This window comes from Herpailurus yagouaroundi, unplaced genomic scaffold (assembly GCF_014898765.1).
Source record: "Herpailurus yagouaroundi ecotype Mexico unplaced genomic scaffold, PumYag 191, whole genome shotgun sequence".
Classification (NCBI taxonomy): Eukaryota; Metazoa; Chordata; class Mammalia; order Carnivora; family Felidae; genus Herpailurus; species Herpailurus yagouaroundi.
The window spans coordinates 7,090,921-7,114,721 of record NW_024412422.1 but is presented as its reverse complement, the minus strand read 5'-3'; the positions used below and the strand labels follow the sequence as shown (position 1 = coordinate 7,114,721).

General features: G+C 47.2%; 1 protein-coding gene across 5 annotated transcripts in view; it reads right to left on the bottom strand.

Moving 5' to 3' along the window:
- Nucleotides 1-23,801, bottom strand: part of SPRING1 (SREBF pathway regulator in golgi 1) — a 122,756-nt gene that overhangs the window by 92,010 nt on the left and 6,945 nt on the right. For 2 of the 5 annotated variants that reach the window (XM_040443786.1, XM_040443787.1), the window contains exons 2-5: nt 22,015-22,171; nt 18,351-18,502; nt 17,629-17,742; nt 15,235-15,726 (exon numbers count right to left, since the gene is read on the bottom strand). In XM_040443786.1, coding sequence (XP_040299720.1) covers nt 15,643-15,726; nt 17,629-17,742; nt 18,351-18,502; nt 22,015-22,171 — 507 coding nt within the window. In that variant the 3' untranslated portion in view covers nt 15,235-15,642. Of the gene's footprint in view, nt 1-15,234; nt 15,727-17,628; nt 17,743-18,350; nt 18,503-22,014; nt 22,172-23,801 lie in introns of those variants that run through there. The other 3 variants (XM_040443788.1, XM_040443789.1, XM_040443790.1) reach the window with 2 other exon arrangements.

The window sequence follows — 23,801 nt, the reverse complement described above, 5'->3', positions numbered from 1 at the left end:
CTTCAGAGTGACTAAATATTCATGTAAAATGATGCTACTATGTTATAAAATGCAACCTGATTTCAAATGGTATTCTTTTTTTTTTTTAGTTTCTTTTATTTTTGAGACAGAGAGAGAGAGAGAGAGAGAGTGAGTGAGTGTACAAGTAGGGGTAGGAGCAGAAAGGAGGAGACCAAGGACCCAAAGAAGGCTCCACGTTGCCAGTGTAGATCCCAACATGGGGCTTGAACGCACAAACTGAGATCATGATCTGAGCTGAAGTCGGACACTTAACTGACGGAGCCACCCAGGCGCCCCTCAAGCGGTATTCTTAGTGTGTTCCGAGTTGTGCCAACATCCCCCAAATCCACTTGAGAGTATCGTCATCACCCCAAAAGAAACCCCCTACCCCTTAGCAGTCCCTCCTCATCTTTCCCCTTCCCCTCAGCCCCTGGCAACCATGAAGAATCTGCCTTTGATCTCTACAGGTTTGCTTACTCTGGACATCTCATATAAACGGAGGTGTACAACATGTGGCCTTTTTGTGGCTGGCTCCTTTCCCTTAGCATCATCCATATTTTTCCAGGTTCATCCACATTGTAGCAGATGTCAGTGCTTTGTTCCTTTTGGGGGCTGACTAGTATTCCGTTGTAGGATGTACCACATTTTGTTTATCCATTTATCTACTGATGGGCACTCGGGCGGCTTCCACTTCCTGGCTGTTGTGAGTGGTGTTGATGTGAATATTCGTGTACAAACTTTTCTGCACATTTTTTGACAAGTCACATTTTTATACTCCTTTTATTAAAGGGTGAAATGAATTAGAAACACATGCTCTTGGGGTGCCTGGGTGGCTCGATTGGTGAAGCACCCGACTCTTGGGTTTCAGCTCAGCTCACAATCTCATGGTGAGTTTGAGACCCACGTTGGGCTCCATGCTGACGGTGCAGAGCCTGCCTGAGATTCTCTCTCTCCCCCTCTCTCTGCCCCTCCCCTCATGCTCTCTCTCTCAAAATAAATAAATAAACAAAAAACACGTATTCTCTCATTGAACAACATCATAAATACTTATTGAAATAACTGCAGCATTTAGGACAGAAGCAGCAGCTAGGTGTGGTGAAAAGAAGGTGGGTCACAAGTTGGGATGCAGAAGGTTTTTTTTTTTCATTCATTCAATAAATACTTATTAAAATAGAGTATAAGACGTTATGCTAGGTACTGATGATTTCACATCCTGGCTGTTCTATCATTCATTAAAAAAAAAAAAATCAGGTTGTTGCCCATGCTGTTCTAGAAAACATACAAAGGTCAGTTCTTTTTTTATTTATTTTATTTTTTTAACGTTTATTTTTATTCTTTGAGAGACAGAGAGAGACAGAGAAAGAGGGAGACACAGAATCTGAAGCAGGCTCCAGGCTCTGAGCTGTCAGCACACAGCCCTCAAAGGTCAGTTCTTTTTTTTTTTTTTTTAATTTTTTTTTTTTTAACGTTTATTTATTTTTGAGACAGAGAGAGACAGAGCATGAACGGGGGAGGGTCAGAGAGAGAGGGAGACACAGAATCTGAAACAGGCTCCAGGCTCTGAGCGGTCAGCACAGAGCCTGACGCGGGGCTCGAACTCACGGAGTGTGAGATCGTGACCTGAGCCGAAGTCGGCCGCTTAACCGACTGAGCCACCCAGGCGCCCCTCAAAGGTCAGTTCTTTATTTTCACAGGGCCTCATTGTTCTCATCAGCAAAGTGGACACAGTCTACCCCGGAAGAGCTGGCAGCAAGTAGCAGGTATAATGACACACCTGGATGGATTCTGGAGCATTGGAGACCCGGCAAACACAATGATAACGTTACCCGTCGGGCACAACAAATGCCTCCTACTCATCTCCCTTCCCTCACCTGTGGTACAGTACTTCCTAGTTGATGACATTTTTCATGCCCCAGGTAGCGCCCATGGAACAAGAACCACCCAGGCTTCCTTGCCTTGTAGAAAACAGATTTTGTTTAGTAAAGGGTTTCATATTTAAACACTACCCCCAAAGGTGGGAAGAGCTTCAAAGCAACAGGAGTAGGCCCGAATGGAAAGAGTTGGCCGGTAGTCCTTGACAATGTGCTCTAAGTGCGATCTTCCTGTTCCTGGCGCCGCACTTTCCCACCTCTGCCAGCAGATGGCGACATGTCCTGCAAGGTTGTGTTAGTTGTGACTTTTGGCCATGAAATGACAGGGCAGAGGACACGCTTAGGTATGCTGCCTGGAGATTCGAGCACCTCCCCAGCCACTATGCAGAGGTCTGAGCACAGCCGAACACATTGGTGGGGGAGAAAAAGCATGTGGAACAATGAAGTGTTTATAAAGGCTACAGGAGGGGCACCTGAGTGGCTCAGGTGGTTAAGTGGCGACTTTGGCTGAGGCCACGATCTCACAGTTCGTGAGTTCAAGCCCCTCGTATGGCTCTGTGCTGACAGCTCAGAGCCTGGAGCCTGCTTCAGATCCTCTGTGTCCCTCTCTCTCTCTGCCCCTACCATGCTCATGCTCTGTCTCTCTCTCAAAAATAAAAAATAAACGTTAAAAAAAATTTTTTTTTAAAAAAGGTTTTAAGATGGGACAAAATAACTATGGTCTAACTGCAGCTATCCACCAGTGGGGGAGGGGGAATCATTTAAAACAAATGCCTTAATGCAAGTTAGAATCAAATAATTATCCCCTTATGTGACATCCATTCCAAGGAGTATGATCACACATTAAAAAGCAAATGGTATTAGACAGGACACCAGAAACAAAGTACAAAAGTAACAAAGTAACAAAAGTTAAATTGAACTGCATCAAAATCAAACCTTTATGCTTCCAAGAACACCATCAAGAAAGTGAAATGACAAGCCACAGAATGAGAAAAATATTTGCAAATCATGTATCGGATAAGGGACTGACACCAAAACTGTATGTAAAGAACTCCATCAACTCACCACTAAAAAGACAACCCAACTTAAAAATGGGAGGATGAGGACAGGCCTCTCTCCAAAGAGGACATACAAATGTACAACATCATTGGCCACCAGGGATACGCAAGTCAAAACCACAGCGGGATTCCACGTTACAAACACAGGATGGCCATAATCAGTAAGATGGACAATACCGAATGCTGGAGAGGATGTGGAGACACGGAAATCCTCGTACACTGCAAGTGGGGACGCAAAATGGTACAACTCTCTTGGAAAACAATCTGGTAGTTTCTCAAAAGGTGAGACGCAGAGCTCCCAAATGACCCGGAAATTCCAGTCCTCGGGATACACCCAAGGGAACTGAAGACATGTCCACACGAAGCTTACACATGAATGTTCATAGCAGCATTACTCCTGAGGGCCAAAAAGTGGAGACCACCCACGTGCCCATCAACTGAAGAGTGCACAAACAAATGTGCATTTGTTTTCTACACAAAAGAACATTATCTAGCGATAGTAAAGAAGTTGATGAATGCTACAACACGGGTAAACTGAAAATATGCTGAGTGAGAGAAGCTAGTTACAAAAGACCACATATTGCATGATTCTATTTATATGGAACCTCTAAAATGGGTCAATCCATAGAGGCAGAAACTAGATGAATTGTTGCCAGACACTGGGGGGAGAAAGAATGGGGAGTGACTACTAATAGGCATGGGGTTTCTTTTGGGGGGGGGGGTCACAAAAGTGTCTAAAATGAACTGTGATGGGGCGCCTGGGTGGCTCAGTCGGTTAAGCGTCCACGACTTCGGCTCAGGTCATGATCTCACGGTATGTGAGTCCAAGCCCCACGTCGGGCTCTGTGCTGACTGCTCAGAGCCTGGAGCCTGTTTCAGATTCTGTGTCTCCCTCTCTCTCTGACCCTCCCCGTTCATGCTCTGTCTCTCTCTGTCTCAAAAATAAATAAATGTTAAAAAAAAAATTAAAAAAAAAAACTGTGATGGGTGCATATCTGTGAATATAATAAAATCATTGAACTGTATATACACTTTAAAGGGGTGGATTGTATGGTAAGTGAGTATACCCTGATAACATTGTTACAAAAAAAATAATGACATGGTAGACTAAGATAGAAAACCACTTCCAGGGGGCGCCTGGGTGGCGCAGTCGGTTAAGCGTCCGACTTCAGCCAGGTCACGATCTCGCGGTCTGTGAGTTCGAGCCCCGCGTCAGGCTCTGGGCTGATGGCTCAGAGCCTGGAGCCTGTTTCCGATTCTGTGTCTCCCTCTCTCTCTCTGCCCCTCCCCCATTCATGCTCTGTCTCTCTCTGTCCCAAAAATAAATAAACGTTGAAAAAAAAAATTTAAAAAAAAAAGAAAACCACTTCCATTACGTTGATAAATGAAAAAACAAAAATAGTTACAGGGCTGCTGGGTTGTACAACCCAGGGGTGGGGGTGGGGGGCAATATTCTCTTTGTTACCATGGGAATGGTGCCCCCCCCCCAGGAGTTGTGAAATGAAACGTGGGGCCCCACCCATCTTCATGGATCCTGGCTATCTACTCCACAGCCAGCCCGGCACGCACACCACTTCCTGTGCTTGGTGATCTCCCAACTCCTACTTCAAAGCCCCATTTGAGGGCCTTCATTTGGTTACAAAATGATAAAACAGGATCCAAATTTTCTTTTTTGAGGAATATATTAATATATAAGTGTGTGTATATGAAAATAGACACATACCCAGAGTGGTTATCTATAGATAAAAGAATCATGAGAGCTTTTAATCTTTTTCATACCGCCCTAATTTTCTATAATTCAGTGTATTACTTTGTAATTAGAAAAAATTACAAATATTAGAAAAAAAAAGTACGTATGTATAAACATGTCATTTTACTAAGTCTGCCCTCTCAGCCTCACCCACACAGCAATACTTCCTCTATCCTCACATTTATGATCCCATATGGCAGGTAATGACATAACTGCCTATTTCTCACAACACACCATATTTTCTGGAAGCAGAGACCATTTCTAATTCATTGTTCTGTCTAACATCCAAATATGCCTGGTTTTGGTATGCTCACTACACATAGTATAGATCTAAGTATCAGTCAGTATGCTCTGTCAAAAGCCTGTACAAAAATTTCATTTTAGACTTTGCATTGAGGAAATGCTTTGTGTTTATGTCATTAATACTTTGCATTAACATGAGGGATTATTTCTCTTTTTGCCCTTGCTGCCAGGAAACTCAATTGCATCACCTGTATTGTTCAACTGCATGTCTGCATTCTATTTTAAAGTTGTTCTAGGGGCGCCTGGGTGGCTCAGTCAGTTGAGCGTCCGACTTCAGCTCAGGTCATGATCTCGCGGTCTGTGAGTTCGAGCCCCATGTCGGGCTCTGTGCTGACGGCTCAGAGCCTGGAGCCTGCTTCGGATTCTGTGTCTCCCTCTCTCTCTGACCCTCCCCTGATCATGCTGTCTCTCTCTCTCTCTGTCAAAAATAAATAAAACATTTTTAAAATTTTTAAATAAATAAATAAATAAATAAATAAATAAATAAATAAAGTTGTTCTAGGGGCGCCTGGGTGGCTCAGTCGGTTGGGCGTCCGACTTCGGTTCGGGTCATGGTCTCCTGGTCTGTGAGTTCGAGCCCCACGTTGGGCTCTGGGCTGACAGCTCGGAGCCCGGAGCCTGCTTCATATTCTGGGTCTCCCTCTCTCTCTCTCTGCCCTCTCCCGCTCATGCTGTCTCTCTCTGTCTCTCAAAAATAAACACTAAAAAAAAAAAAAAAAAAAAAAAAAAAAAGGTTGTTCTAATTTTATTTCTATTTTACTAATCAGTATTATATATAAACATGTATTTTCTCAAATCCTTTTAGAAAATAATCAAGCTATACAGGTGTAGGTCTGTGAATGGAGTAGGAGTAAACACGTGGTGCCTGTGCCGTTCGGGCATAAAAATGCAAGTGACACTTTATCTTAAGGGTAAATCAATACCTAAGGATGCTCAGGTACCACATTCCCCAAACCAGAGGCTCGGGATCCACTCAATTTTACATTTCAGAAGGTCTTCTTCCACTCCTGTGTGCTCCCCAGCATCCAGCCCAGAGCTAGGCACACAGCAGGCGTCGTTAAATACCTGCAGAATGAATGGCTGGGCTGGTAGTGTGGTGCCAGTCCCATTCAAGGGGTGACAGGTTTAACCCAGGCCTTCTCCACTCGGCACCAGAGGCTCCGGGGGCCGGCTAACCGTCTGTGGAGGGGGGCTGTCCTGTGCGCCGTAGGACGTCGAACAGCCTTCCTGGCCTCTAGGAGATGCCGGTAGTGACTCCACATACACACTGGTGACCATCGAAAACGTCCGCAGACACTGGCAATGTCTCCTAGGGCGTAAAATGCCCTTCTGGTTAGACACTGCTGGTTTCAACCGACCTCTGCAGGTCCTGGCAACCAGCGCCTACAATCCTAGAGGGCTGGGGCCAGAAGGCTCCTTGTGCATGACCGTGTGCCCCACTCACAGATGGGCCGACAGGCCCAGGAGGGAGGAGACACGCGGAGCCAGAAGGACTCCAGCGGTGCAGCAGTGTCTTCCCCTGCCCGTGCTGTCCTTTGGCTCAGGCTGCTGTCGGCAGGCTTGGCTTCTCCTGTGGTCCTTCACCTTGGCTCGCAGACGGCCGCCTGCTTGCACCGCCGGTGTCTCTCTCTTCTTGTAAGGACACCAGTGCTGTCAGCTTACAACCCACCCTAATGGCCTCAGTTTCACTCAGTCACCTCTTTGAAGGCCTCATCTCCTCCCAGGTACAAGGGCTTCGGACTCAGGCGTATGAATTTGGTGGGGAGACACAATGCAGCCCATTACAAGGACTCTGCCTGGTGGATAGTAAGGCACAGCCCTCTCACCAGTACAGAAAGGGTTAAGTTCCCCTTCTAGGACAGTCTTCAAAAGCCCTTTCCGGCAGGGACCAGCAGCGAAAAGGTAAAACATTTTGCTTAAATCAAGGATGATCCAATCCTGGGGCCAGAGTGCAAATGTGAGAGCGAATGCCAACCGGTCCTCCCCCGGCACCTGCCCCCTGCCTTTCGTGCTCAGAGCCCCGTGCGGCGTTTACTCCATCACAGGGGCTAAAACAAGAAAGGTCTGGGTTTAGTCTTGGTCGTTTAAAACAAGACAGTGTGTCCCTATGCAAAGTATTGAATCTTCGGGCTCGTTTCCTTAAAACGGGAATGAAAAGACCTCCCTCCCTCCCTCCCTCATAGGAGTGGCTGTTAAGATTAAATAGGCCTCTAGCACCAGAAATGATTAGAAGAGGGTTGCTGTTATCACCGTCTGCCAAGGTCGTGTGCTGCCCACTCAGCCTGCGCACACCTTTTGGAGATCTCAAGTGTGCATGTGGCTGCAGCGTCCCACGGCGTGGCCTGAGGAAGCTCACCTGTGCATCCAAGACTTCCTCTGCAGAACGGGGAGAAAGAGCACCTGCCTCAGAAGACGGATGCAGAACGGGACACTGGGAGCGCTTCCAAGGCGCTGTCCTCTCCTGGGTAAGGACGGTTAAGAGACCTCTCTCCTTCTCCTCTCGGTGAACGGGGAGGAAAAAGAAAGTGGGCAGCATGGGCACCAGAGGCAGATCAGAGGCTGCTCTCCCGGGTGTCCGTGCACAAAATCAACAGCCCCGATGTGTCCTCAGCGGCAGCGGGCTCCCCATCGACAGAAACCGCTTCATTGTTTCAAGGAGAGGGAGACCACGCGGGCTCCAGGCCCTCAGTCGCTTGACTAGCGGTGTGCTGGGACAGAAAACCTATGGAATTGGTGCCACCAAGTGGCACAGGGAGCAATTGTTGGTGTCTGTGCCACCAGCACCTCGTTCTCTCCTCTCCATCCCTCTTCCTTCCACCTCTCCATCCTCTCTCCCCCTGTGCCCTTGAAATGGCGCCCACGAGCATCGTTTAACCAGGCGGCTGTCCTTGGGGGTCTGCGAAGGCTGCAGACGAGAGACAGGGCTTTGAGATCTCATCTGACTTAACTCCACAGTTCCTCCCTGCGCTAAATCAGGTCAATGAGCTTATTTGTGTCGAATAAATGAGCCTAGCCGACTGCTGAGCTGCTGCAAGACTATTTATCTCGGGCTTCCAAGCTGGCACTTAGCAGGCCACAGGCAAAGCAAGGACAGGCACACGTGTCAGGGACTGAGCTCCGAGGGCATCCCCGAATTCTACCCGGTGCAGACCTCCCAGGAGAAATGGAGTCCAGCACACGAGGAGAGCGAGCACGGCGGATCCCAGCTTCAAACAGTGCCCGCCGGAAGGCTCCACGAAGCACATGGGAGTATCTTTAAAAGCAGAGGTCCCTCGTGCCCTCAGAAACCATCACACTGCCGGACACTTGTCAAAGCAGAGCTGGAGCTTTGGGGGACGCTTGGGCTGCCCTGAGCTCAGATCATCCTTCCTCCACACCAGATGTCCAGTAAGACGATCTACACATCTTTACCCAAACTTTTCGCATAGCTTCCCCTTCCTCTCTGCATCTGAATGGCCCGCATATGAGGAGATCTGGCGGGCTCGTCCCCGTCCTTCTCTCAGCTCGCAAGGGGAAGCCTGGGCCAGGCTCCGTCCCCGGCAGGCTTCGTGCAGGTCCGCTCTGGACAAGCTGAACCGCCTACCACTTACTTGCACACAACAAAAAGCCACCGCGTGGAAAGAGCCATCCTCGTGTGCAACTCTGAAAGGGCTTTCGAAGCCTCTAACCTGGCTTTATTTCAGAGGCCGGATCATAGAAGCAAAAACATGCACTTTCCTACTCTACAATTAGCTATAATTGCGTTACATCAATCTAACAGGGACTGTTTGTTTTTAAATATTATCTACAGGATTCTACTTGATTGGCATACTAACATAAAATAACATGTTTATGTACAAAATACAGGCAAAACTTACATCGAAAATGACATGGTTATCTTTGGGGCCTAGGAGTCTAGTTTGGCACAATTTAATTTCAGTGTAGTTTCCTATACTGTAAGGTTTCTACTTTGTAATCACAAAAAGAAATGAAAGGAAGACCTTTTACAGAGGAACGACTACACAAGCCCTTCTTCGGAATTCCAAGATGCTCTGGGTAACTCAGGTTAAGCACACCTGAATAACTTAGCACCATACTCAGGCACAGCCGTGTATACAGCTCTGTGATTCCCTGCCAAAAGGCAGCTGTTTCTTATGATGGAAAACACAACAGCTGTTTTCACAGGTGCAGAGCAGCAATCCATGAGAAGCCGGTCCCAGCAGAGAAGAATACAGTGTCTATTTAACATTCGAGGATGAAGAGGCAGAAAGCGGTGAGCCCCGGCTGAAAATCTTCGAGAGAGAAGGGGGAAGCCCTGCTTTCAGGAAAACGGGTCTCCGATGGCTGGTCCACTCGCCCTGTGAGGATCAGAGCCCAGGATCCAGAGGCTGGGAGGCACGAGTTCCGGTCTTGCTTTCACACACGGCGGCATCTCTGGCTGGTCCCAAACAGAATTTCCCATCTGCGAGATACCTTAGCCATCACCCTCATTTCACCAGTGAGAAAAGCAACGCCAGAAACCATTACTTTACTCCCAGTCTTTAATGCCTGCACGTTTGTCGATAAAATTAGGCGGCCACCCACGCACCTCATACCGCTGGTGTTCTACTTACACACACCAGCGCCCTTAGTAACAGTGGGGTGTGGCCGACATAGTCTGAAACCCCAAATTTCACTGAGAGCCAACGCAACCGTTTCTTACTCAAATTTTTGATGTCGTGACAACCCGGACGGCAAGCCAGAGCTCGCCTGCTCCACCTTGCGTAAAAAGTCAACAAACTGGGGCACCTGGGTGGCTCAGTCGGTTGAGCATCTAACTTCGGCTCAGGTCACGGATCCCACGGTTCATGAGTTTGAGCCCCACATCGGGCTTGCTGCTGTCAGCCTGTCCGCGTACCGCCTGCTTCGGATCCTCTGTCCTCCTCTCTCCACCCTTCCCCGGCCTGCGCTCTCCCAAAAATAAATATTAAAAAACAAAAAACCAAAGTCAACAAATTAGAAAAGTCCAAAGCCGAAGGAACTATTCTCCGTCTCAAAAACGTTTGTTTCTTTATTATAATATTAAAGGCTGGCCTTTCATTTTTAGAAAGTCCAGCAGCTCAGCTCTATCACTGGATAGGAATCAAGCCGTCGGCACAAAATAACGGACAAGGGCCCCGGGGACAGTTGTCCCCACTCAGCATACTGCCAGCCCCGATCCCTCCTGGTGCCTGTGAACGTGGACTGACCAAGGAACTTCGCAGATGTGTGACTGCGCAGGAACAGGGAGACCAGCACCCACGACTGCTCCGGCACCCTGATAACAAACCATGCGGGACAAATCCAAGCAGAAGGGCCTCGAAGGCAATGTGCCCACAAGCCACGCGGTCGGGAAAGCACTCGTGTAGGAAAGAACCCTCATGATCCACTGGCAAAAAAAGCGTTACTATATCCTTGCGCGGCACCTTCTTATAGCAGAGCAAACGGAATCTGCAGTGGCATCTCCCAACTCCCTCTACCCCCCCCCCCAGTCGCCCCACACAAGGAGCTGCTGGGGGCGGGGGGACCTGGAGAACAAAGCTGTCATGTCGGGGAGGGGACTGTTTGTGAACCTGCAGGCCATCCCACAGCGGAGCGTCTGCTCTGGGATCACACTAGTGTGCTAAGGACATCATGGCAGAGTAATAATGCTGTTCGTGGAGGCAGCACTGGGCTGGGAGAGACCAGGGAGGGAAGTAGCAGGTCCCCTGGGATTCCAGGGTAATTTAATCAGCGGCGCTTTAGCACGGCTGAAAGCAAGGGCAGGGAAATAATAAAGTCAGCTCCAAGCTACTGGTAGCTTCTCTGTTCCACCTAAGGGGGAAATGTGACCTGAGGGTAGGGCCTCCACCTAGGCCCCACTGACATCTGGAGCCAGGTAACCATGTCACGGGGCCCACCTGTGCGTGGCAGGATGTTTAGCAGCGTCCTGGCCTCCACCCAGGAGAGGCACCATCCTCCCCCAGTTGTGACAAAAATGTCTCCAGACCTTGCCAAAGGTCCTTTTGGGGACAGAAGTGCCCCCGCCATTGCTGTCCTAGGTCAACTGGAAAAGTTAGCCCTCACTTAAAAATGCTAAGAAAAAGAAAGAAAAGTTGGGGCACCTGGGTGGCTCAGTTATGCATCTGACTTCGGCTCAGGTCACAATCTAGCGGTTTGTGAGTTCGAGCCCCACATCAAGCTCTGTGCTGACAGCTTCAAGCCTGGAGCCTGCTTCAGATCCTGTGTCTCCCTCTCTCGCTGCCCCTCTCCCATTCGCGCTCTGTCTCTCTCTCAAAAATAAACATTAAAAACAAATTTTTTAAATGCTAAGAAAGAAAAGTTGGTCAAGGTCAGGGACAGTTCACTACATTTGAAGAATGGCCAATTAGTACATGGAAGAGTTAATGTCAGTAGCAATTAAATAAATACAAATTACAACACTGACATCCATCAGCAGAGTTAAATGATAACGTGAGGGTCTTAGGGGCATGGCAAAAAAAAAAAAAAAAAGACACTCCCACAATTTTTAGGTCACAGTAAAAACTGGTGAAAATAGTTATCAGATGAATATACAAGCATGCATTTAAAAGTGCTATTATCGGGGCGCCTGGGTGGCGCAGTCGGTTAAGCGTCCGACTTCAGCCAGGTCACGATCTCGCGGTCCGGGAGTTCGAGCCCCGCGTCAGGCTCTGGGCTGATGGCTCAGAGCCTGGAGCCTGTTTCCCATTCTGTGTCTCCCTCTCTCTCTGCCCCTCCCCCGTTCATGCTCTGTCTCTCTCTGTCCCAAAAATAAATAAATGTTGGAAAAAAAAATTTAAAAAAAATAAATAAATAAATAAATAAAAGTGCTATTATCAATGCATTGTTTGTAGCAGCCAAAAAACAAATGTTAATAAGCTAAGTGTCCTCAGCAGGGGGTTAATAACATTATTGTAATCCACAAAATTGACACCATGTGGTCATTACAATTATTACAGGCCTGTATGTTCACATAGGAGGATGTCCATTACAGGACTGTCTTCAAGAGGAAAACGGGTGCCTGTTTCTGCCTGAAAAGTCACGAGAGAAGAGAAAAAAGACTGGGGCTGATCTCTGGGTCATGGGATTTTCGGTGACTATTAATTTCATCTTTACATATTTCTGAGTTATCTGAAGTTCTTCATCGTGAGCATGAGTTCTTTTAAAACTAGTAATAAAAATAATGCCGGGAATTCTGTAATCGCCACCCTTCCACCTGAGGGGCCCACGGCCCCCCGCGTTGTGACTACCTGACACTGTTCCCCTGCTGGGCTGCAGACGGCGGACTTTGTGCTGAGCACTAGGCTTCACTCGCGCGGATACCTCACACGGGTGACCCCACTTTCCAGATGAAGGGCCTGGGACTCGGGAGAGGAGACCACCCAGAGCCCCCCCGTCAGCAAGCAGTCACTAACCACAAGACAAGAGTTCTCTCCCGCCCGCGAGGGAGCCGCCAGCACCACAATAAGCAACATCTCGGCATGTGTACAATTTATCTGCAAATCCCAACGCCAGGAAAAGCCTTGCTGGGGATCCTGCAGGTGGCGCCGCCCGAGCCCACAGTCCTCTGCAGCCACACCAACCAAGGCACTTCCCGGAGGCCCGCAGTCCGCCTTCGGGAGCATATGGACAGCTGACGTCCAGGCTCTAAAACCCTAACCCCCGCTTTCCAAGAGGTGTCGAGCTCCCGCCGTGATGCGATGCCAGCCCCACGTTGCCAGGTCTAGGGCTGCCCTGAGGCCCCGGCCTGGTGGAGGCAGCTCACCCCTCCTTCGTACCTGCCTGCCTCGGCACCTGACACACTCTGCTGTTTGTTTCCCTGTTGGGACAGATCTTTGCACTCCAGCAACAAGCAGCGCAATTAAGATTCAGAACTGGGGGAAATGCTTTAAATTGTCCTCTTACCTTTAGCCCCAAACACTCATCATTTAGAAACTTTTTTTTAATTTTTGAATTTTTTTAAATGTTTGTTTATTTTTGAGGGGGGGGGGAGGGGCAGAGAGAGACAGAATCCGAAGCGGGCTCCAGGCTCTGAGCTGTCAGCACGGAGCCCAATGCGGGGCTCAAACCCACAAGCAGTGAGATCATGACTTGAGCTGAAGTCGGATGCTCAACCGACTGAGCCACCCAGGCACCCCGTAACTTTTTTTTTTAAACTAAAGGTATTTTTGTCCCTTCTTTCAGGTTTCCCTAAAATCCCAGCATGTGTCGTGTGCTTTGCTAAACTGTAGGCATGCAGAACTAAGGTGAGGTCCCTGATTCTAGAAACCCTCAGTCAAGGAAAAACAAACCACAGCGTGCAGAGCAGGGAGAGGTTCTGGGCTGGAAGGCTGGGGAGGCCGAACAATGTCCCAAGTCCTTCAACGACTTCATTATGTAGTCTGCAGTGTTGTGAGTTTCCAAACCAGTGAACTTGACTTAAGTTAAACAAACAAACAAATAAAACATATTCCAGGGCCAAATGAAAATGACCTTCAAATTACTGACCCAATTTGGCTACTGAGGCCCCCCTCTCCTCTCTTTTGACCTGGACAACGGAAATCTACACTCTCAAGGGGGGGACGGGGGGGGGATGATCATGGCAGAGCTGGCGGTGGAGATGGCGAGAGGCGATAGCGGACTTGAAGCCAGAGATGAAGTTCTTGTTCTCGTTCTGTGGTTAAATCACAGTAGGGACTCTGGGAAGTCGCTTCGCTTCTTTTTCCTCATCTGTGGGGTGGGAAGACACGCAAGCTTAACTCTCTCGCACAGCTGTAGGTGCCGTTTGCGAAAGCGCTGAAAACACAGAACGTGCTCCTCGGTATTTCAAGCACAAAGCAAAGAGGCGTGGGTTGGTCCTCGATACGCACTGTTTTCACATTAAGTCTACGTTACCCTGCTCAGAAGTTCAAATAAGCTCCAAGGAGAGACTGACACCAGTGACAACCACGTAAGACAGACTCCCACACCAGACTGAGTCACCAAAAAGATGGTAAAACACCCAGACATGCACCTTTCTCTCACAGACGAAGTTTGATTTAGCACCATGAATACACACAGAATCCAGAAAGTCCAATGCAAATTAAATAGATTTTCTGGGGAAAAAAACATTAAAAACCAATTGCCAGACAGTTCGCCCCCTGAGAAAGCTTATTTAGGGGGACAAACCACTTTGGGAAGATAAATATAAGATGTAACAGGAAGTTAAGGGAAATTTTAACTGCTACATACTGCAGAAACACACTGGAAGGCAAACATGGTCCAAAGAAAAAGCCATGCTTGGAAAAAAAAATATATATATATATATACATATATACATATATGTACATATACCTATGTACGTATATATATATGTATATATATATATATATATATACACATATATCTCAAAAGTGGATTGTAGAACTAATGCCCTGCTCCAAGGTCAACAACTTGAACAACCAAAAAATGAAAAATACCTTGCCCAAGTGAGGGGCTCCAGGAAAGATCTGTGCGTTAATGCCATACTATTTGAGGGGCAGGATGTCTTTGAGGACCAAAGATCTGAGACCTCGAGCTTGAGAGAATCAGTGTCACATGAGAAATCCTGGGGGGGTGCCTCGAGCATGTGGACGCACAGCCGCACGTCCAGCATTCGCGGACTCGTCCCACTGAGGGCAGGAGTAAGTCTCTTACAGAACCTTGACAGAAATCCGGGCTTTCTTCTTCCTTGCAAATCAGAAGGAAAGTGAAGGTCTGAACCTGTTATGTGTCCCGAAGCTGACAGCAATGAGGAGGACTCTCACAGCCAGCTGCTAGATGTGTCTCCACGTAGCAATCACCTTGAGACCGGGCTTCCACAATAGGAGAGGAGAGGAGGCCGCGGTGACGTCCTGAGGCTCCCAGCGTGCCACAGCTGAGCAGAGGATAATCATTTCAACGGCGGAATGGGAAACGAGAACAGAACCCTCCAGAACAACAAGCCCGAACTTCTGGTCGTAACAGTGCTCACAGAGAGGTAAACGAGCATATTCAAATACCACTACGAGAAAACCTGAGGGCACCCGGTGCCCCCTGCTAGGAACATGGTACGGAGCGGGAATGGAATAGTATCTTTTGAGTTATTGGCAATTTTACATGTCAGGATACGGTGTTCAGAGCCCACACCCGAAGATGCTGTGAAAACAAAACCAAAAATAACTACCTTAAGAGATCACGCGCTTTCAGAGGGGCGAAACACTTCATGTGGGTGAAGGGATGACTTAGCTCATGAAACTCAAGAACACAAGAAAACGACAACAATTTCCTTGAATATATTCAACTATCAAGGCAAGGCATCCTCCCCTATCAAACATTATCGCCTTCCCACTACTCCAAAGAAATGCAATAAATAACTTTACAGTGAAGGGTTCCATGAGTCTACCATGGTAGAGGTGTCCCCGAGTGCCCACGCCTCCACGAGCTCGCCCATAGTCTGTTCCTGAACGTGACTTGCTGGCGTTTCCAAGCTGCTTTACAGAACAGTTTCACGGGTTAAAGCCCAGTGGAGAGTGAGGCTAAAAGTACAACACAAGAAGTGGTCAAAGCCAAGGTCAAAGCACGAAGACCCTCTTCTTCCAAGCGGACTAGAGAACACTGGAGCGTGGCTTCGGGCCACAAGTTCTTCGGCGGTGCCTGGTCGCCCATGGGTCGTCTTCCGTGCCCGTCACGCAGGGAAGAGCTCAGGAGGGCTCTCTCCGTAGCAATACTTGGCTATGGGGTCCCTATAGGTGTTCTCGTGTTGCACGCTCTGTTGGCAAAAGGGAAGATAAGAGCGCCATGAGAGAGAGCAGAGTTTCACATGTCTCCCTCGCGGAACAGTGGAGATCAGAGCAGGACTGCGGGCAGTCACCCCCTGCAGGAGCCTGGATGAGGCCATCTCCAAATGCCACCAAAAGGCTCCAAGGCACTTGTCTGAAACAAAGGTGGAAGCTCAACACAGAATGCCAACGAAGAGCATGAAAATGGGCAGAACATCACTATGTAACTGTTTCTTTTTACGTCAACAGTGAGGGGTTTTTTTTGCTGTTTTGGTTTTTTTCTTTTTAAACAGCCTAGCTATGACCTGGGCAATTCAAAGCAATCATTTTTTTTGCAAATGATTTTAAGTTAGATTAAGATCCAGTGGGTGCTTTGCTCCTGACTTCTGTGCTCCAGAGAAATGCAGTTCCTGGTCCTGAGCCCTGCAGAGACGAAGGAGATACCACCTCATGTGGCTCTCATGAAGGTTTATGTACCTCGAGGTCTGGCACATGAGCCCAGCCCCACAATACCACATAAGCCTCATTTGGCTAAGCAAACGGAGAGTGTGACTTAACAGACCATCATCCCCGATGGCTAATTTTCCAGCAATTTGTTTTCATACAAGCAACTTGAGTTGTTGGCTAGTCTGGAGTTCGCTAATTAGCCCAAAACCAATGTTTAGCAGCTAAATTGTAAGTATTAATCCAATTTATAGACATGCAGCAAATCTCTTTTTTGGGATACTGCAATCAACAGGCAACCAGGATCTCTCTCTTTGCAATAAAAAGATAGTTAGAAAAGTTAGCATCTTCCCTTAAGACTGGAAATAGCGTCTGGGTTTTATCGGTTAAGGAAAGAAAATATTCCGCCTTTTCTACCACTTCTCAGAATGAGAGAGAATCTGAATCAAAATGAGTCATGTGTTCAGCCTTCCTCCACATTTCCTTCAAAGCCCATTCAAGTGGAAAGCTCTTCCAGCAAAACAAGACCATCAGGAATTTCTTCATGTTTTCCAATGCTCATTATAATCCCTGAAATATTTACCCGGTGATTCTGAGTGCTCTGAGAGCAGACCAGAGACGGACAAAGTGGCATAAAATCAAAAGGCATAAAATCAAAACAGAAATCTGCCAAGGGTACGAGAGTCGCAGAGAATGACAAGTCTATCTCAGACGAAGCCAGCAGTCTTGGAGACGCCAAGGACACAAACCAGAAGAAGCGTGCTTGCACAATACACGTCTGCTGATCTTACGACCCGAGCCCCGACAACACCCGACCACACAAGCTGAGAGCCAAGGCTGCAGAGCGATGCAAAGGCACAGACGTGCAGACACTTGCCGCGGCAGGTGCAGCGCCGAGTGGCCAAAGAGCAAAGCATTTACTGACAGCATGCTAGTGAGTACCGAGAGCTCGACAACCCGCAGATTGATTCGTGTATTTTTAAGTGCCCACCTGCCCTGCCCCCTCAAATCCTAAAATAAACCACAACTCTGTCCCAGAACAAATTACTACTCCCTCTGAACAAGTGGTTGCTGGAAAGCCTTAGTCACATTTCAGTCAAAGACGCGGGGAGAGAACTGCTCTCAGGAACCGGACTGCGAGGACTCTACCCAGACTTAAAAATAATTTTAAGCTCCCACCTGAAGTGCAGACATGCCAATCAGATAGGGGAGATGCAAGCTGATTAGACCTTGATTTAATATAAATATTTTACTTCCCTAATGTGTGCAACCTCCTGTTGACATTCTAAATACTATCACTGCACCAAACAAAGCTCGACGCCGCTTCGCTTAAATCTCTTCTCCATTATTACTCTGCCAAGAGGCCTCCACTGCGTATTCTCGAGTTTTCTTCTAAACCCTGACTCCCACTCGCCCATCCCCCAGCTAGAGGCATCACAGCTTCTGACCTGGGATGAGGTTCTGCACTTGGCCAAACACAATTCAAAGTGATCTTCGACGGCCATGAAGAGGTTCTGGAATGCCACAGCTGCCCGGTTGAGGAAGCGCTCCAGGAGAAGTTGCTATGGAAACAAAAGTTAGTACCTGTAATAAATTCCAGACTCAGCAGCACAAGGTAACCTTGGATATTTCTCCTGAACTAAGAGACGGCTGATATGGAAGGGGGGTGGGGAGGGAGACAGCAAGCTCAAACGCACACGCGCCCTACACCCTATGCGTCAGGTATCTGATGAGCAATACAGCAGCCCATCCTGCAAAACTAACTGGGAACCTCCTTTCACTGTCAACCTTTCTTCACGCAGCAATTTCTGACATGTCAAAGTTCCCTCCTCAGTGCTTTTTTGTTTTTTTAATGTTTATTTATTTTGAGAGCGAGCCCACAAGGGCAGGGCAGAGAGAGAGAGAGAGAGAGCGAGAGAGAAAGAGAAAGAGACATCCCAAGCAGGCTCCGCACTGTCAGCACGGAGCCCAATGCAGGGCTCCATCCCACAAACCAGGAGATGGCGACTTGGGCTGAAATCAAGAGTCGGATGCTTAACCAACTTAGATCCCCAGGTGCCCTCTCAGTTCTACCTTCAGAACAGCTTCACGTGGAGACGTCAGTGCTCATCATGAAGTCTCATCCTAAACAGAGAGAGGAGGGGACGTGGAGGGGAGCAGCTCCGCGTACCTTGCTGGGCTGCAGGCAGCAGGACACGCAGTACTCGTAAGCGCTGCAGCAGCCGTTGGGCAGGCAGCCGTCACAGCGGTACTGCTTCGTGCCGGGGACGTTGACGTTACAGCAGCCGTTCACCAGCAAATCCTTCCTTTCACAAATGTATCCTGGAAGTCAGAGACTCACCTGAGTATAAAGCCGGCAGTTCTCGCACCTCGCTACCGGGGTGACCACAATGAGGGTACTGCGCGCAGAAAATGCAGAGACAGAACGTGGAGTCTGGAGCGTCCCAGGCACCAAAGGGCCAGGAGTCAGACACAAGGGGACCAGAGCTTTCTACGTGCGGTGTTTACAGGCAGCATGGACTCCCACGTTGTAAGCAGGCTATACATTCTAACCCACCTAAAGCGACCTTTCGGTCTGCTGTCATGTGTTTGATTTAATCACCACATCAAGTCACACCTAACCAACGTAAGCTACTCTCTCACCTGTGATTGAAGAAAAATGGCATTGTTTTTAGAAAAGGAAAAAAAAAAGAAAATAGAAAAAAAACCGAGGCATTCATTCCTGAAAGTCGGAGCCGTCTGGATTAAAAAACCAACCAACCAACCCTCCCCCTTTACAAATATATTTTAAATGCCTGGCATTTATTTACTTAGTAGTTTGGAAGATTTTTTTAAAACGTAGTCCTACCTAATCTTCATAAATTGATTCAGGCTGTTTGTAAGTATATAGGCCTGGGACTCAACTAGCCCTCAGCATTAGGGAATACAAGTTCTCTACCACCCAAGGGAGAAAAATCCCAATTCCCTCCACTCCTCATAAATCCCATCATCTGTACACTCCCTCCACCCCAATCAAACCCATCCTCAACTTGAAGGAAAGAATCTCCTTACAAAAACCAATTTATCGTTCAGAGCTGCTAAACAGACATTTCTCTACAACCTTCTGGGAGTGGGACAGAAAAATGTAAGAATAAGTGCACGAGGGACACCACATGGCCCTTGGGAAACTCCCAGGTGTGTGCAACCAGCCCACAGGTCTCCACCCGGGCCCACAGGTGCCCACAGGTGTGGAGCAGCTGTCGCTAGCGTCATTCCATTCCAAATGCCCCAGCTTCTTAATCCTCAGACAATGAGACTCGGTGAAGCACAAGGTCGTTTTCTGAAACTACTCTGGAAAACACAGTCTGCGAGGGAGCAGGAGGCACCAGTAACATAACAATGGAAGAGACTCAGAGGACCCGCACTTAACACCTGGAAAACTGGAGCCTGGAAAGAACCAGACCCCAGTTACCTGAGAACTAGGAACTTTGAGTTGCTGTTTCTGACTATGCCATTCTGTCTTCCACGTTGAAAGAAGACTTGAACGCCATAGGAAATGTTTCTGGGATCCCCAACTATTCTTACTCATTTTCTCCACTGGGATTATAAACAAACAAAAGTCCAAACAGGCCAGCGTGTTTCTCAAAATTCTGCCCCAAATAACTACCCTCCAACCTTATTACCTCTGTGTCAGGAAGACGTGAAATATAATGTAACCTAAACTCCACTTGTGAAAACTATCTTTCTGCCCTTTTCTCTCTCCCGTATTGTGTCAGCACCACTGCGTGCCTTTTGCGCCCCAGTGCTAGCTGCAGGTAGTTAGCCTTGAAACCACAGGTCCTCCCGACTGCTGGTAAAATAAAGCTAATCAAGATTTCTCCTTTTGCATCGTAAATCTATTCATGCAAATGTTGTTTCCAACAAAGAGTCCAGTAAGATCACAACCTCAGAGTGTGTTGCTATTGACTGAGAAATTAACTCCTAACCCTGGAAAAGCTTGCCATTCTAATTGGTTGTCTTATTTAATAACTGTTACCCTGGAAATATTTGCGGTGGCACCTGCTTGCTGAAAGACATAAATTCCTCCAAGTTTTCTTTGTACTGTTTATTGCTTCTCACAGTCGTAAAGGTACAATAAAAACTATGGCTCCTGGATTTTTATTGATTGATTCTTGGAACTTTTTACTTTAAGAAATCTGAGAGTCTTTGTCTCCCATGAATTAATCAGAGGGAAATTATTCGTTTGTTAGCTACAACAAAAAACGGCTGTCACTCACAACCTAATGTTAACCAGGAGACCCAGGGGGTTAAGACTTCGTGTTTTCTCACTGGGTGTCATACGAACAAAACAGTCTCCAAGCAAAAAAGGACTGGACTCTAAGTTCAGTCCTGGCCCGGGGTCTGCCCACTGACTGGCTCTATCACCTTACGGAAGTAAATTGCCTTTGCCAAATTTTAAGAAACAAAACAGAACACAAAAAGAAGCTATCTGCGGTATTATTTGCTTTCTCAATGTGATCTTAGAGGTGGAGGCTGACACTGGCCATCACTGCTGGAGCATCAGTGCATTTTTGTGCAAAACTGTCCAGCTCTTCCACCGTAGGTGGTGGTTTGCCTCTGATCCCTTCCTTCAATTCCAAATAACCTCATCTGGTCTGATACCTTTGAGATCTTTTCGTCAAGGTTTTATTTATTTATTTTCTATTTTGCTGGGAACACAAACTTTTTTGAAGAAACAATAAATGCACGGCCATTGTCACGTTAAAGACTGCGCATCTGCATTTTGGTCGGTCAGTGTGTACAGAGGAGTTTTCTAATTCAAGGTCGCCTGGGTCAATTTCGCTACTGCCAGAGTCACAACCCACTTGTGCTCAGGTTCTTTGAAATAAGAGCACAAGTTACTCTTGCAAACCAACCAACCGCATAATCTCCAAACCACCAACTGAAAAGAGAAAAAAGAAATCTGTAGAACTAGCAGGGAACTCTGAAAAGCTGTTTGTGGATAGTTGACATTAAGGAAAAGTGTTACTTTTTTGATGTAATCATGGTATCCTGATCATGGTTTACAAGAGTCCTTGCCCTTGTAGGCAAGTTCCTTAGCCCCTTGGTGCCTGTGTCTTCACCTATTAAGTAACAAGAACAATGCCCACACCTCATAGGACTGCTGCAAAAATCAGAAGACATATTCAAAGAGAGGTTTTAGCCCAGTGCCCGACATGCAGTTAAGAGCCCACTTAATGCAGGTTGCACATTCATGAGAGGCCCTCTTTGGGAAGACTGGGCCGGCCTTCGTGTAGTGAGCCCTCGAGCAGTGGTCTAATCCAACTACCTCAACGGCACAGGAATCGCCTTTCTTATAGACTAAAAGGAGGCAAGAAAACTGTGGGAGGAAACCCCCAGACAGACAGGCAGCCATTTTCACTGTAAGAGTAACACATTTGGAATATGTTTATGATTCACGTGAGATCACCCAGTTAGTCAATGAGCACATTTCCGAAGTGCCAGAACCATGGGGATAGTATGTAGGCCACCAAGGAGGAATGCTGCTTACCCCGTACGGTTCACCATTCAGAGAAGAGAACACTGGCAAGATCTGAATATCCTGGGGCCAGGACGAGACCGGCGGGAAGCAGCCTAGGGACCGGTGCAGGGTCCAATGCTTCAGAGACAGAATTATCAGGACCAAACTTCTCTGACAGCGAGGGGGATTATGAATGATGAGTGAGGTATGAGACACAGAGATGTGAGAAATGCTGGAAATGAGCAGGAAGGGACAAGGCTCTGTATAAAACCCAAGCGATGGACTCCCACTGGAATCCATCGCTGGCTGCAGAGAGGACGGGAGCCAGCCCTACCTAGCTCGTCCGTGATGAGGTGCTTCCCTTGAATGGAGTTCCGGCACTGGTTGCCAGGCCGACTGCTGTTGCCCAGGTGAAACTGCACTTTCCACGGAATGGGCTGGTCGTGGTCTTGAACCTGGAGGAGATTCCGATCTCTCACTGCCCTCTCCTCCTACAGAGACGACAAACAGAAAGGTTAAAGTACCGTTTCTTGCATCTCTGCCAATTTTTCATACAAACTACAATAACAAGACAGAAACAATATAAAAAAGCTGGCCCAACAGGAACCGTCACCCCCACCCCCATATGAGCAAAGTCTGAGCCAAAGTCATAATATAAAAAGCAAAATAAACCTGTAGGAAAAGTAGTAAAATGAGGCTATGCTTCAAAACTGGCATAATTACGTTAACGGCCCCTGGATTACATGCACATTGTAAACATGTATGAAAGTGTTAATTCCATGCAAAACTTTGGAGGGAAAAAGTCTTAAACCTTAAATGATTTGCCATCGATAAAATAATTTATTTTTATATCAAAACAAACACATTGTGGAATAAAAGGTAAAATGTGAATACACTTTTAAAATAGAAGAGGAGACTTCACAAAATTTTGCAATGGTCATTTCAGAGAATACCTGGACTCATCTGGAGCACAAGGTCACTTCCATTACGAGTACTTCAGTGGTAAACTCAGGGGACACTGAATTGGGAGGTTGGTTTTAGGGGCAAGAAGCAGCATGTCAACTCGCAAATTTCTCCTATGAAAACACATTGAGTATGCAACCCTTACAACATACCTTTCTTTACATAAGACATCCTTGCCAGCCAGCCCTTTACCTACATGTGCAAAGGGACTTGCTGCTCTACAGGCAAGCCCCTGCACCTTCTCTCCTAGCCTCCAAGCTGCAGCCGAGCTTTCAAAACTACTTTTCCTATACTATTACAGAAACTAAGGGGAAGGCACCTGAGTACCAGAAGACAAGCCAAGCATGAGATAGCCATCTTCTGAATCCTTTAACCTGCTGTTGGAAAACAAAACAATTATATAAGACTCTCTCCCAAAGGCTTTTTATATACTTTAAACGTTCTACCTTTTTAATAGAATTCTGTGGCTTTTACCATTAATGCTCTATCACGTGTCACCAGCAAAAGGGACTAACCTTGAAAGTTTGATGGCAAATGATATATACTTTAAAACAATGGAACAGATCTTTATAGTTACTGAGATTTCTTTAGGAAAGCAATCTGGAAAAAGCTATTAATATTTAAAATAAACACATCCACAGGGGCACCTTGGTGGCTCAGTCGATTAAGTGTCTAACTTCAGCTCAGATCATGGTCTCACAGCTTGTGAGTTCCAGCCCCACGTTGGGCTCTATGCTGACAGCTCAGAGCCTGGAGCCTGCTTCGGAGTCTGTGTCTCCCTCTCTCTCTGCCCCTCCACAACTTGTGCATGTGCTCTCTCTTTCTCTCTCAAAAATAAACATTAAAAAAAATTTTTAAAAAGGGGCGCCTGGGTGGCTCAGTCAGTTAAGCGTCTGACTTCGGCTCAGGTCATCATCTCACAGCTTGTGAGTTCGAGCCCCACGTTGGGCTCTATGCTGACAGCTCAGAGCCTGGAGCCTGTTTCGGAGTCTGTGTCTCCCTCTCTCTCTCTCTCTGCCCCTCCCCTGCTCACACTCTGTCTCTCTCTCTCTCTCTCAAATAAACATTAAAAAATTTTTTTAATTAAAAAAAATAATACACATCCACACACACTCCTTTGGCACAGCAAGCACATTTAAAAAAAAATTTTTTTTTAAC